A 13,691-nucleotide genomic window follows, 5' to 3' on the forward strand; every position below is an offset into this window, starting at 1 on the left:
TCCAGCCTATATTACTGGCAGGGACACACAGACCTCACATCCAGTCTATATTACTGGGAGACACACAGACCTCACATCCAGCCTATATTACTGGGAGAGACACACAGACCTCACATCCAGCCTATATTACTGGGAGAGACACACAGAGCTCACATCCAGCCTATATTACTGGGAGAGACGCACAGACCTCACATCCAGCCTATATTACTGGGAGAGACACACAGACCTCACATCCAGCCTATATTACTGGGAGAGACACACAGACCTCACATCCAGCCTATTTTACTGGGAGAGACACACAGACCTCACATCCAGCCTATATTACTGGGAGAGACACACAGAGCTCACATCCAGCCTATATTACTGGGAGAGACACACAGAGCTCACATCCAGCCTATATTACTGGGAGAGACACACAGACCTCACATCCAGCCTATTTTACTGGGAGAGACACACAGAGCTCACATCCAGCCTATATTACTGGGAGAGACACACAGAGCTCACATCCAGCCTATATTACTAGGAGAGATACACAGAGCTTACATCCAGCCTATATTACTGGGAGAGACACACAGATCTCACATCCAGTCTATATTACTGAGAGACACACAGGCCTCACATCCAGCCTAAATTACTGGCAGGGACACACAGACCTCACATCCAGCCTATATTACTGGGAGAGACACACAGACCTCACATCGAGCCTATATTACTAGGAGAGACACACAGAGCTCACACCCAGCCTATATTACTGGGAGAGACACACAGACCTCACATTCAGCCTATATTACTAGGAGAGATACACAGAGCTTACATCCAGCCTATATTACTGGGAGAGACACACAGATCTCACATCCAGTCTATATTACTGAGAGACACACAGGCCTCACATCCAGCCTATATTACTGAGAGAGACACAGACCTCACATCCAGCCTATATTACTGGGAGACACACACAGACCTCATATCCAGCCTATATTACTGAGAGAGACACAGACCTCACATCCAGCCTATATTACTAGAAGAGACACACAGACCTCACATCCAGCCTATATTACTGGGAGAAACACACAGAGCTCACATCCAGCCTATATTACTGGGAGAGACACAGACGTCACATCCAGCCTATATTACTGGGAGAGACACACAGAGATCACATCCAGCCTATATTACTGGGTGAGAAACACAGAGCTCACATCCAGCCTATATTACTGGGAGACACACAGAACTCACATCCAGCCTATATTACTGGCAGAGACACACAGACCTCACATCCAGTCTATATTACTGGGAGAGACACACAGACCTCACATCCGGCCTATATTACCGGGAGAGACACAGAGCTCACATCCAGCCCATATTACTGGGAGAGACACACAGACCTCACATCCAGCCTATATTACTGGGAGAGATACACAGACCTCACATCCAGCCTATATTACTGGGAGAAACACACAGACCTCACATTCAGCCTATAATACTGGGAGAGACACATAGACCTCGCATCCAGCCTATATTACTGGGAGAGACACACAGACCTCACATCGAGCCTATATTACTAGGAGAGACACACAGAGCTCACACCCAGCCTATATTACTGGGAGAGACACACAGACCTCACATCCAGCCTATATTACTGGGAGAGATACACAGACCTCACATCCAGCCTATATTACTGGGAGAAACACTCAGACTTCACATTCAGCCTATATTACTGGAAGAGACGCACAGAGCTCACATCCAGCCTATATTACTGGGAGAGACACACAGACCTCACATCCAGCCTATATTACTGGGAGAGACACACAGATGTCACATCCAGCCTATATTACTGGGAGAGACACACAGACCTCACATTCAGCCTATAATACTGGGAGAGACACATAGACCTCGCATCCAGCCTATATTACTGGGAGAGACACACAGACCTCGCATCCAGCCTATATTACTGGGAGAGACACACAGACCTCACATCCAGTCTATATTACTGGGAGAGACACACAGAGCTCACATCCAGCCTATATTACTGGGAGAGACACACGGAGCTCACATCCAGCCTATATTATTACTGGGAGAGACACACAGAGCTCACATCCAGCCTATATTACTGGGAGAGACACACAGACCTCACATCCAGCCTATATTACTGGGAGAGACACACAGACCTCACATCCAGCCTATATTACTGGGAGAGACACGCAGACCTCACATCCAGCCTATATTACAAGTGACATATTATTGATATTTCCCAAAAAAACACAAAAATTGATTTTGTTTTTTGTCCCCAAAAAAATATTAAAATACTTTATTAGTAGGCATACAAATCTAATAAAAATGATATGTACTTGAGTTGTGCAGAAAACAAAGCGTCATACAGCTGTGTTTATGGGAAAATAAAATAACAGGTTTCGAAATGTGCACATTCGCCTCCGAGGCCTAAAACAAGTCAGTTCTTACGACATGGACCTCCTAAACAAAGGCAACAAGTCTAAATCTTTGATTCCTTCCTACTAACAAACCAAAAATGATGGTAAAAGACCTCAGCCTACGCTAAAAAACCCACAAAAGTATCCCAACCACAAGCCTCTTCCTATGGTTTGCGGACATAAAGTTGTGCCTCGCAACTCTCCACTTCCTGCAACACTCCAACCACCGCTGCCGGTGAGAAGCGCCATCAAGGGAGGCTCGTCGTTCTTCGTGCATCTCTTAAGATTCTATTCCATTACCTTAAAGGGGTTCTCCATCATTAACAGGAAAAGAAGTAACACTTAAGGCCGCTTTACACGCTATGACATCGCTCAAGCGATCTCATTGGGGTCACGGAATTTGTGACGCACATCCGGCCGCGTTAGCGATGTCGTTGCGTGTGACACCTATGAGCGATTTTGCATTGTCGCAAAAACGCTAATCGGTGACGTCCCCCCCTCTTCCCAATTATCGTTGCTTCTGCAGGTATGATGTAGTTCGTCGTTCCTGCGGCAGCACACATCGCTACGTGTGACACCGCAGGAATGAGGAACCTCACCTTACCTGCGGCCGCCAGAAATGAGGAAGGAAGGAGGTGGGCGGGATGTTCGTCCCGCTCATCTCCGCCCCTCAGATTCTATTGGGCGCCCGCTTAGTGACATCGCTGTGACGCCGAACGAACCGCCCCCTTAGAAAGGAGGCGGTTCACCAGCCACAGCGTCGTCGCTAGGCAGGAAAGTAGTGTGACAGGTCCGCGCAATGTTGTGTGGCACGGGCAGGGATTTGCCCGTGTCGCACAACCGATGGGGGCGGGTACCCACGCTAGCGATATCAGTAACGATATCACAGCATGTAAAGCGGCCTTTACTTGATCCTTTCTGACGTTTGTTCATATAGTGAATACAAGACACTGGAATATATAAAAAAATTGTTTAAAAGAACTGAAGTCCTCAGTGGTTGATACCTTTTAATGGCTAACTGAAAAGATGGTAATAATTGCAAGCTTTCCAGACTGCTCAGGTCTCTTCATCAGGCATGGTATAACACAAAATCTGAAGAGTCACATATTTATACACAACAGGACTTAGAATGGGGCAGTAAAAAAAAACAAAACCCTTTAATTTTGTATATTTACAGTTGAATCCTGAAATTTACATACACTATGTAAAAAGACACATCTGCAGGTTTTTCCCTCTTCTCTCTATAAAGACACATTTGCAGGTTTTTCCCTCTTCTCTCTATAAAGACACATCTGCAGGTTTTTCCCTCCTCTCTCTATAAAGACACATCTGCAGGTTTTTCCCTCCGCTCTCTATAAAGACACATCTGCAGGTTTTTCCCTCCGCTCTCTATAAAGACACATCTGCAGGTTTTTCCCTCCGCTCTCTATAAAGACACATCTGCAGGTTTTTCCCTCTGCTCTCTATAAAGACACATCTGCAGGTTTTTCCCTGTGCTCTCTATAAAGACACATCTGCAGGTTTTTCCTCCTCTCTCTATAAAGATACATCTGCAGGTTTTTTCCTCCTCTCTCTATAAAGACACATCTGCAGGTTTATCCCTCCTCTCTCTACCATGCTCAAATTCTCGATACTCGTTAAGAGCAGTTGGATGCTCAGATGGGCACGACTCGAGAACCTGAATATAATGGGAATCAATGGGGAACACCACCATTTTTCCAGAAGATTTCCCAGAAAAATGCTTGAGTGCCCCATTGACTTCCATTAAACTCAGGTGCTCAAGTTGTGTCCATCTGAGCATCCAACTGCTCATTAGAAGTACCAAGCACCCCAGCATGGTAGTGCCCGCTCATCACTAGTTACGAGTACAGAGCACCCCAGCATGGTAGTGCCCGCTCATCACTAGTTACGAGTACTGAGCACCTGAGCATGGTAGTGTCCGCTCATCACTAGTTACGATTACTGAGCACCCGAGCATGGTAGTGCCCGCTCATCACTAGTTACGAGTACTGAGCACCCGAGAATGGTAGTGCCCGCTCATCACTAGTTACGATTACTGAGCACCCGAGCATGGTAGTGCCCGCTCATCACTAGTTACCAGTACTGAGCACCCGAGCATGGTAGTGCCCGCTCATCACTAGTTACGATTACTGAGCACCCGAGCATGGTAGTGCCCGCTCATCACTAGTTACGATTACTGAGCACCCGAGAATGGTAGTGCCCGCTCATCACTAGTTACGAGTACTGAGCTCCCGAGCATGGTAGTGCCCACTCATCACTAGTTACCAGTACTGAGCACCTGAGCATGGTAGTGCCCGCTCATCACTAGTTACGATTACTGAGCACCCGAGCATGGTAGTGCTCGCTCAATACTAGTTACGAGTACCAAGCACCTGAGCATGGTAGTGCCCGCTCATCACTAGTTACAAGTACTGAGCACCCGAGCATGGTAGTACCCGCTCATCACTAGTTACTAGTACTGAGCACCCGAGCATGGTAGTGCTCCCTCATCACTAGTTACCAGTACTGAGCACCCGAGCATGGTAGTGTCCGCTCATCACTAGTTACCAGTACTGAGCACCCGAGCATGGTAGTGCTCCCTCATCACTAGTTACCAGTACTGAGCACCCGAGCATGGTAGTGCCTGCTCATTACTAGTTACGAGTACCAAGCACCTGAGCATGGTAGTGCCCGCTCATCACTAGTTACCAGTACTGAGCACCTGAGCATGGTAGTGCCCGCTCATCAATAATGAACACCTTTATACTTCGCCACTTGTTCACTGATGGAGGATTTTGACCTAGTTGACAGATCAGTAATCAAACCTCAGTACTGTAGCTGTCAGAATGGTGGGGAGAAAAACAACAGTCTTGTCCGCCATGTTTACTGCAGCTTTTGATGCCTGCATTTATGTCTTAGAGCAGGTTGGCACGGCAGTGTGGCTACAAGGTGTTCACTGAGAGGGGTTGAAGACGAAGACGAAGGAGAAGTTGGGTGTGTGACTAGTGTTTATCACACCTGTAATATAGTTTTGGACAGATAATAAGGCCAGAGATAGCCAGAATGCAGATGCTACAGGGCCGAAGAAGTGGATGAAAGAGTCAAAACCTGTGTAGAAGTGATGCATGAATTAGTGGATGGAAGAAATAATGAGTATACAACTGATCAAACCAGGCAGTCGTAACTGCAGAGTTAAGGGAATGTCGTGAGATTTATTGCCTTTGTATGCAGTCAAGGGAGAAAATATAAATCCCGAAGGATTTCTTGGCTCGCAATCACATGCGCCAGCAGCTTGTGTGCCAACTCTGAAGTGACAGTCAGAATTGATCCAGAGGAGGCTTCTAGAATCTTTCTGCCTCAGCCTAAATTTGAGGTCTGAAAAGTTTGCTCGTGACTTGATGCGTCAAATGGCAGTAAGGAAACCTCATCGTAGGCATTGTTCATGTTCTTTGGCCATTCTGCCTTGGACACTCAGCATCTATGGGACTGGACCTGAGACGGTTATCAATTTATTTGAGGTTTCTTAATAGTTGTGTCTGCTTTGTGAGAATGACTATCAATATCTAGATGAACCTTACACTTTACAATTCTCCCAGACTCCGGAAGAGACTTCTGGGAAAAAAGGGTAGATCTCCATGAAGAGGCCTCCAGTGATAGAGAAAGATTAGTTTTATCAAGGCTGGTCTGGGGGTGGGGGGGGGGGGGGGGGAGACCTCCGGGTCTCTCTCAGGGTCACGGAGCTGGATTTCAATTCAGAACTGTGCAGATGTATATGAATCAGAAAAATGAGAGAAACGTGTCTCTATTTGGAAGAAGTGAAGGTCTTCTGCCAGTGTATTCAAAAGTATAACATTTTATACAGCTTTTTGGACAGTCCTGTAAAACAACATTCCTTTAAGTTATTCAGGTGTCTCTGGGAACAGACGAAAGTCTATTCAAGAATATTGCTTAATCATGAGTCTAAACGGTTTTCCAAGAACCTGTTCTCAATGTTAGTTTCCTTAGATATGAGACTACAACTCATTACTTAGCCCTAAGCATAGTTTGTTTACATATACAATCCTTGCAACATTTCAGTCAGATATATGTAGAAAGCAATACATAAACCATTCAAAATACAGATTAATCTTATTATATTATAATATTATTATACTGGACAAACGATTCATAGCCTAGACCTTCACAGGGGCAGTATTTTAGGCACTTGGGTATGTGATATATATTATGGGGTGCCTAGTTTGGGGTCTGTAGTTTTTAGGTGGTTTGGTCTAGGACCTGTGTTCAATTACTTGGCATGAACTGGGTGGCGATTGTATCGGCTTAGAAGCTTTCAGAATCTGAAAGGATTCTATGTTTGGAGATATTGTTTTTTGAAGGTCAGAGTTTATTTTGAGGGGTCTCAGCTATGTTTTAGGTTAGGGCGTTGTCCTCTGGTCTGGTTTTATTTATACAGTTTACCATCTGAATTTGTTTAGGAGTGATAGGGTATATAAACCTTCTAAAGGTGGTAAATGGGGTCATATACACTATTTGTAATTCTGTAAGGTAGAGACATATCGTGGGTCAGGTAAAAAGCAATCTCCCTTTTTAAAAATGTGTCTGCTTATGACTAGCAAGGCTAACTGTGCACATACAATGCAAGCACACACACGTGCTCCCCGCGAAAGGGAAGGTTCCGAGCCGTTTCGAAGAGAATGTTTTTGGAATATTTTTTTATTTGTACAGTGTAGTATTTTAGGTACCACATGGCCACAAAAAGATATGTATATTGCTGTAAAAAAAAATTGAAAAAAAAATTACCTATGTCTTATTGTTATCTTTGACGTTTAGTTCCTCCACAGATGGTCCAGATTGAGGTCCTAAAAAATGACCAAGAAGTTCGTCAACTTTATTGTAAATCTGAAGCCAACCCAAGAGCAGAATACATTTGGAAGAGGTTAGTAGAAGAAGGAGAAATCCACAATCACATCCCATCCCTAACAGTCATTCAACAAAAATGGTGGCTTGTTCCATTGGGTTTCAAATGTATGGGACAATAAGGAGATTTGGCTTTTAGTGGGCAAATATCGATATCTCCAGACATAAGGTCACTAAGACTCCTGATGAAATCCCTTTGACCTGAATTATTTCCGTGTTAGATTTCTCAACATCCCAGGGTAATGGACGAGTACTGAAACATGACACAGAGGGACTTTGTTAAAGCATGAAGGCTCTTTGGCCGGCGGGTATATAGACGGGGTTAGATTTGGCTTGGTGTGCACCCGTCAAGTGTTACGTTACCCAATTACTGCAAAAGAGCTTCTTACATGGAAAAAAATGTAGCTGCGGGAGTCACTCTGAACACGAGTAATGAGGCTACCGAGAAATGTTCGAAGCCTTGGCCAAGCAGGTCAAGAGTAGAGTTTCTCCGAAAAAGTTAATGGATAGCAGAGTCTCCATCGTTAAGAATTGATGCCTATTGAGTGATTTTTGCCTTGAGGAAAGGGAAATTTAAGTCATACAAAAAGGATAAACTAAGAAGACCAGTTAATCTAGGCAAACCTTAAAGAGAACCTGGAAGAGAAGTGGAAAGACAAGGGCAAGTCACCACACCAAGATCCTCGGATTCAGACTGTTTGGCTTTTTGAACATTTTGCTCATCCGAAATTCTGTGCCTTTTGGTAAAAAACCTGAGCTGTGTCCAGAACGTTCTTGGAAGAATGCCATCTGTTACCTTGGTGTAGACGATAGAATAAATACATTCTTCGTCTACAAGGACGGACTATGCTTCTGTAATGGAACAACCTGACCTTGTGAAAATCCATGGAGCCATGACGGAGACTTTGTGTGCTTAAGAACACTTTATTACTTGGAGTGATGCAGAACGCTCAGCTTTAATGCTAAATTAACCAGCCATAACTTGCCTAACGCAGACATGTCGGCTTTCCAATCATGAATGACCACCACGACCATGACGCTGGCTTTCTGAAGCATGCTATCATCACACATGAGAGTCTTCACATCATCTGTAGATCCACTTAGGAGTGTTTTTCTTTGAGCAATGTAATTTGGGCCTCCGCCTTGTGTGGGAACATAAAAGGCATTGTTTACCCAAATACAGGTAGAACCTGTCCTCACACAATAGAAGTATTACTAATCATTGCAGTCATTACAGTAAATGTATTGTTACCTATTTCTATCCCTCCAAAAATGTTTCAAACATTTGCTGGCAATGGTTTTTTATATCGTAATTTGTAATAATAAGCAACTAAAAAAAATCTAGACTGATACATCCAATCCTTTCCGGAAATTCACATGTACATTAGCACTAACAGACTGAATAAGCTTTGTATTGAAGCATCTAATGAAAGTGTGTAAAGGGCATTGTGAAGGGAGGAGGAGGTGAGCTGTGACATTGCTTATTGAGAAGGGTGGATCCTGTGTTATCTGCTATATATAGAGGTGTTATCAGTCATTGTACAGGAGGAGGAGGTGAGCTGTGACACCAGCTATTGTGAATGATGGATCCTGTGTTATCTACTGAATATAGAGGTGTTATCAGTCATTGTACAGGAGGAGGAGGTGAGCTGTGACATTGCCTATTGTACTGTAAATGGTGGATTCTGTGTTATTTACTGTATATAGAAGTGTTATCAGTTATTGTATAGTAGGGGGAAGAGGTGAGCAGTGACATCATGTATTGTGACTTGTGGATGTCATGTTATCTACTGTATATAGAGGTACTTGTAACTAGTGATGAGCGGGCACTACCATGCTTGGGTGCTCAGTACTTGTAACTAGTGATAAGCGGCCACTACCATGCTCGGGTGCTCAGTACTGGTAACTAGTGATGAGCGGGCACTACCATGCTCGGGTGCTCAGTACTGGTAACTAGTGATGAGTGGGCACTACCATTCTCAGATGCTCAGTACTCGTAACTAGTGATGAGCGAGCACTACCATGCTCGGGTGCTCAGTACTCGTAACTAGTGATGAGCGAGCACTACCATGCTCGGGTGCTCAGTACTCGTAACTAGTGATGAGCGGGCACTACCATGCTCAGGTGCTCAGTACTCGTAACTAGTGATGAGCGGGCACTACCATGCTCGAGTGCTCAGTACTCGTAACTAGTGATGAGCGGGCACTACCATGCTCAGGTGCTCAGTACTCGTAACTAGTGATGAGCAGGCACTACCATGCTCGAGTGCTCAGTACTCGTAACTAGTGATGAGCGGGCACTACCATGCTCAGGTGCTCAGTACTGGTAACTAGTGATGAGTGAGCACTACCATGCTCGGGTGCTCTGTACTCGTAACTAGTGATGAGCAGGCACTACCATGCTCGAGTGCTCTGTACTCGTAACTAGTGATGAGTGAGCACTACCATGCTCAGGTGCTCAGTACTCGTAACTAGTGATGAGCGGGCACTACCATGCTCAGGTGCTCAGTACTCGTAACTAGTGATGAGCGGGCACTACCATGCTCGGGTGCTCTGTACTGGTAACTAGTGATGAGCGGGCACTACCATGCTCAGGTGCTCAGTACTGGTAACTAGTGATGAGCGGGCACTACCATGCTCAGGTGCTCAGTACTCGTAACTAGTGATGAGCGGGCACTACCATGCTCAGGTGCTCTGTACTCGTAACTAGTGATGAATGAGCACTGAAATGCTTGTTGCTCATAACAAACAGGTCGGATCCTCGGATAGGTGTGAGTCAATTACTACAAGTAAAATGGAATTCAATGGAGGATTCGAGCATTTTTCTGTGAAATCTTCCATTATCTCAGGTACTCGAGTCATGCCCATCCAAGCAGCCAACAGCTCTTTATGAATACCGAGCACCTGAGCATAAAAAAAAAATAGAGCTGTGGAAAAAGAAGCGCAGATAGGGTATTACCCCAATAATATGGTGTGAGGGGGGGGGGAGTAATACTCACCAGATATAGTTGTGAAAGTCACAACTCCTTTACTCGCATGTAAAAATATGATCCAGGCTGCAGCCCCCCGAAGGCAGATAACAGAGAAAAGTGGAGAGGGGTGATATGCCGCGCCAAAGGATCACTTGTAATGTCAGATTAACGTGTCTTTATTATTAGCATAGGTCTACGCGTTTCAAGAGCTCTGCTCCCTTCTTCAGGACCGACAAGCATCAAAGAAACATTAAATCTCTTTGATTTGATGTTTTTTTGATGCTTGTCGGTCCTGAAGAAGGGAGCAGAGCTCCTGAAACGCGTAGACCTATGCCAATAATAAAGACACGTTAATCTGACATTACAAGTGATCCTTTGGCGCGGCATATCACCCCTCTCCACTTTTCTCTGTTATGAGCACCTGAGCATGGTAGTGCTCACTTATCACTAGTTACGAGTACTGAGCCCCCGAGCATGGTAGTGCTCTGTGACGGGGTATGCGACAGACCAGTAAGGGACGCCAGGCCAAGGAACAATCCAAAGGGCTTTATTGGAACCACAAAGATAAAGCACCAAACATGAATATAAATCCTTAAAGTCTGCAAGGCGTCCACAACAAAACAACAGATCCAGGGGCGACTCCCAGTATTCCGACGCCAGGGAAAATATGGCAATGGTTCTTATATGAGTTCCTTGAGTCCAACAGGGTGAACAACAAAACACAATCCCATGTGGCCACTGATCTCTAGTCTGTAACAGTCCATACACAGGCCCTAGGATCCAGCCTCAGCTATAGATCCTAATCTTTCTCCAGCCGAGATCCAACTAACTGACTAAGGGGTGCTTCTCACACAGCGAGATCGCTGCTGAGTCACGGTTTTTGTGACGCAGCAGTGACCTCATTAGCGATCTCGCTGTGTGTGACAATGAGCAGCGATCTGGCCCCTGCTGTGAGATCGCTGCTCGTTACACACAGCCCTGGTTCGTTTTTTTATTGTTGCTCTCCCGCTGTGACGCACAGATCACTGTGTGTGACAGCGAGAGAGCGATGAAATGAAGCGAGCAGGGAGCAGGAGCCGGCATCTGGCAGCTGCAATAAGCTGTAACCAGGGTAAACATCGGGTAACCAAGGTGGTTACCCGATATTTACCTTCGTTACCAGCCTCCCCCGCTCTCACGCTGCCAGAGCCAGCGCTAAGCAGTGTGCGCGGCTCCCTGCTCTCTGCACATGTAATGACGTTATGATCGCTGCTGCGTCGCTGTATTTGACAGCTAAGCAGCGATCATAACAGCGACATACAAGGTTGCTGTTGCGTCACAGAAAATGGTGACGTAACAGCGACATCGTTGTCGCTATGTGTGAACCCAGCTTTACATGGGTCTCATTGTTCTCCTCTCCTGGGATCAGCCCCTTAGGTGGGCAGAAGGGCCCACCTCCCCCTGGACATTTGATACCTGAAAGGATTCTAGATGTCCTGGCTCTATTCTGTCTACCAAGTTGTGGATTATATGAGTCCCATGCTGAGAAGAACAAACAATCTCCCACCAGAAGTAGTACATACAGGACAGTCAAGGAGGGACAGACTATTACACCATGAGCACAGGCAGGGGAGAGACACCCTGTTATAACCCCTTCCCCCCTCAATTTGTGTACGGACTAGTGACCTCAACAGGTTGCTTGTCAAGTACACTTAAACATGGCGGACCTGACTGAGGGCTTCTCTTGCCTGGACAATCCATCTGCATTTTGGTGTTGGCTCCATCTCCTTTAGTGTATGGTGGAGGTGTAGAGTTGAAGGTTCGGGCTCCAGTTTGTATCCTCCTTGACTTAAACTCTGCTTCCTACACCCACAAATTGGCATTGTAGATCTCCCACATCATTGCCTAGGAGAATATCTGCAGGCAGGCCGCTCATCTCCCCAACCACACATTGCTTGACGCCAAAGCCAAAGTCCAGTTCTACAGTTGCCTTTGGGACATTCCTCCTTTGACCTCCGGCCAATTCAATAACAATCCCTGGTCCATGATGTATTGCCTCTGGCCGAACCACTCGGGGATCAGCTATTGTGAGAAATGCCCCGCAGTCATAAAATCCCATAACTCTCTGTCCATCCAGCACGACCTCCTGTAAGTGCTTACTTTGATGGTAAGAGGAATTCGGGGCTGTGGCTCGCACCCCATAAACACCTAGTGGTTGAACATGAGTGTCTGAGTCATTAGGCAAATCAACTTGAAGGGGTAACACCTCTTCCCTCATTGTACTTGGCTGTAGATAGTTAACAGGTCGACTTGGTGCAGGGTCATTCCTCAGTTCACCAGCTGGGCAAGTGTCTTGTAGATGGCCATGCTGCCCACATCGATAACATCTGTGCTGCGTCTCACTCCTTCCAGTTTGCATTCTAGAGAAGTAGGTAGGAGAACTTGGTGACTGATATGGATGTGCAGGTGCTGGAGGTGGTTGTCAATTTGGAGGATGACTCCACTGGATAGATGGGCATGTGGCCTGCAGATGCCCGTGATGCCCACAGCTATAACATCTTCGCTCTTCTACTTTCTTTCCTCGTCGCATTCCAGAAAATGTGGTAGGAGCAACTGGAGGCACATTCACACGGTTATCCACATGAGGTGGTGACCTAGGAGGTCGAGGAACATTGGTTACTGAAGGAAAAGGAACCTCTGGTGTTGGGGTGCTGGTAATTTTTTCTCCCCCCACTAGCAGCTTCTTCCACTGAGGCTTGATAGTGAGCACCTCATCAGCTAGAGCTGCAGCTTGTTCTACTGTCTCTGGTCTCCTCTCATGCACCCATTCCCGGATCTCAGTAGGGCACTTGGCATAGAACTGTTCTTTTAGGATGACCTGGAAGAAGGTCTCCCAAGTTAAGGTCCCCTCTCCCTCCAGCCAGCGATGACATACTTATTTGAGTCTACGGGCATACATCATGAAAGACACTTCCCCCTCACAGGCTAACGTACGGAACTGAGACCTATAAGTATCTGGGGTCACGGCATAATGTTCTAGAATGGTCTCTTTTATCTCCCCATACTCACAATTTCACTGAGGGTCCATAGGTCTATAGGCTTCGGCAGCTCCACACTCCAAGAGGCCCACCAGGTGTCTGACTCGCTCTCTTTCTGGGACTTCCATTAATCGGCACTGATGCTCAAAGTCCTGAAAGAAGCCCTCAATGTCACCTGCAGCTTCATTAAATGGCTTAAAGTCCTTGCGGGACACTTTTTGGACTTCCCTCATGGTGGATGCTGGGATTACAGTCTGTCTGGCGCTTTTAGCTGCTTCTGCCATGCGCTGCCTCTCCTGAGCTCTACGAATGTCCTCTCGCTTATCTTCTATGGTGGCCTCACCTCCCAGAAGTGCCATC

General features: G+C 46.0%; 1 protein-coding gene across 3 annotated transcripts in view; it reads left to right on the forward strand.

The window, feature by feature from the left end:
* Window positions 1-13,691, forward strand: part of LOC142290871 (nectin-3-like protein) — a 137,759-nt gene that overhangs the window by 26,970 nt on the left and 97,098 nt on the right. For all 3 annotated transcript variants that reach the window (XM_075334931.1, XM_075334932.1, XM_075334933.1), the window contains exon 4: window positions 7,257-7,362. In XM_075334931.1, coding sequence (XP_075191046.1) covers window positions 7,257-7,362 — 106 coding nt within the window. The remainder of the gene's footprint in view (window positions 1-7,256; window positions 7,363-13,691) is intronic.

This window comes from Anomaloglossus baeobatrachus, chromosome 2 (assembly GCF_048569485.1).
Source record: "Anomaloglossus baeobatrachus isolate aAnoBae1 chromosome 2, aAnoBae1.hap1, whole genome shotgun sequence".
NCBI lineage: Eukaryota > Metazoa > Chordata > Amphibia > Anura > Aromobatidae > Anomaloglossus > Anomaloglossus baeobatrachus.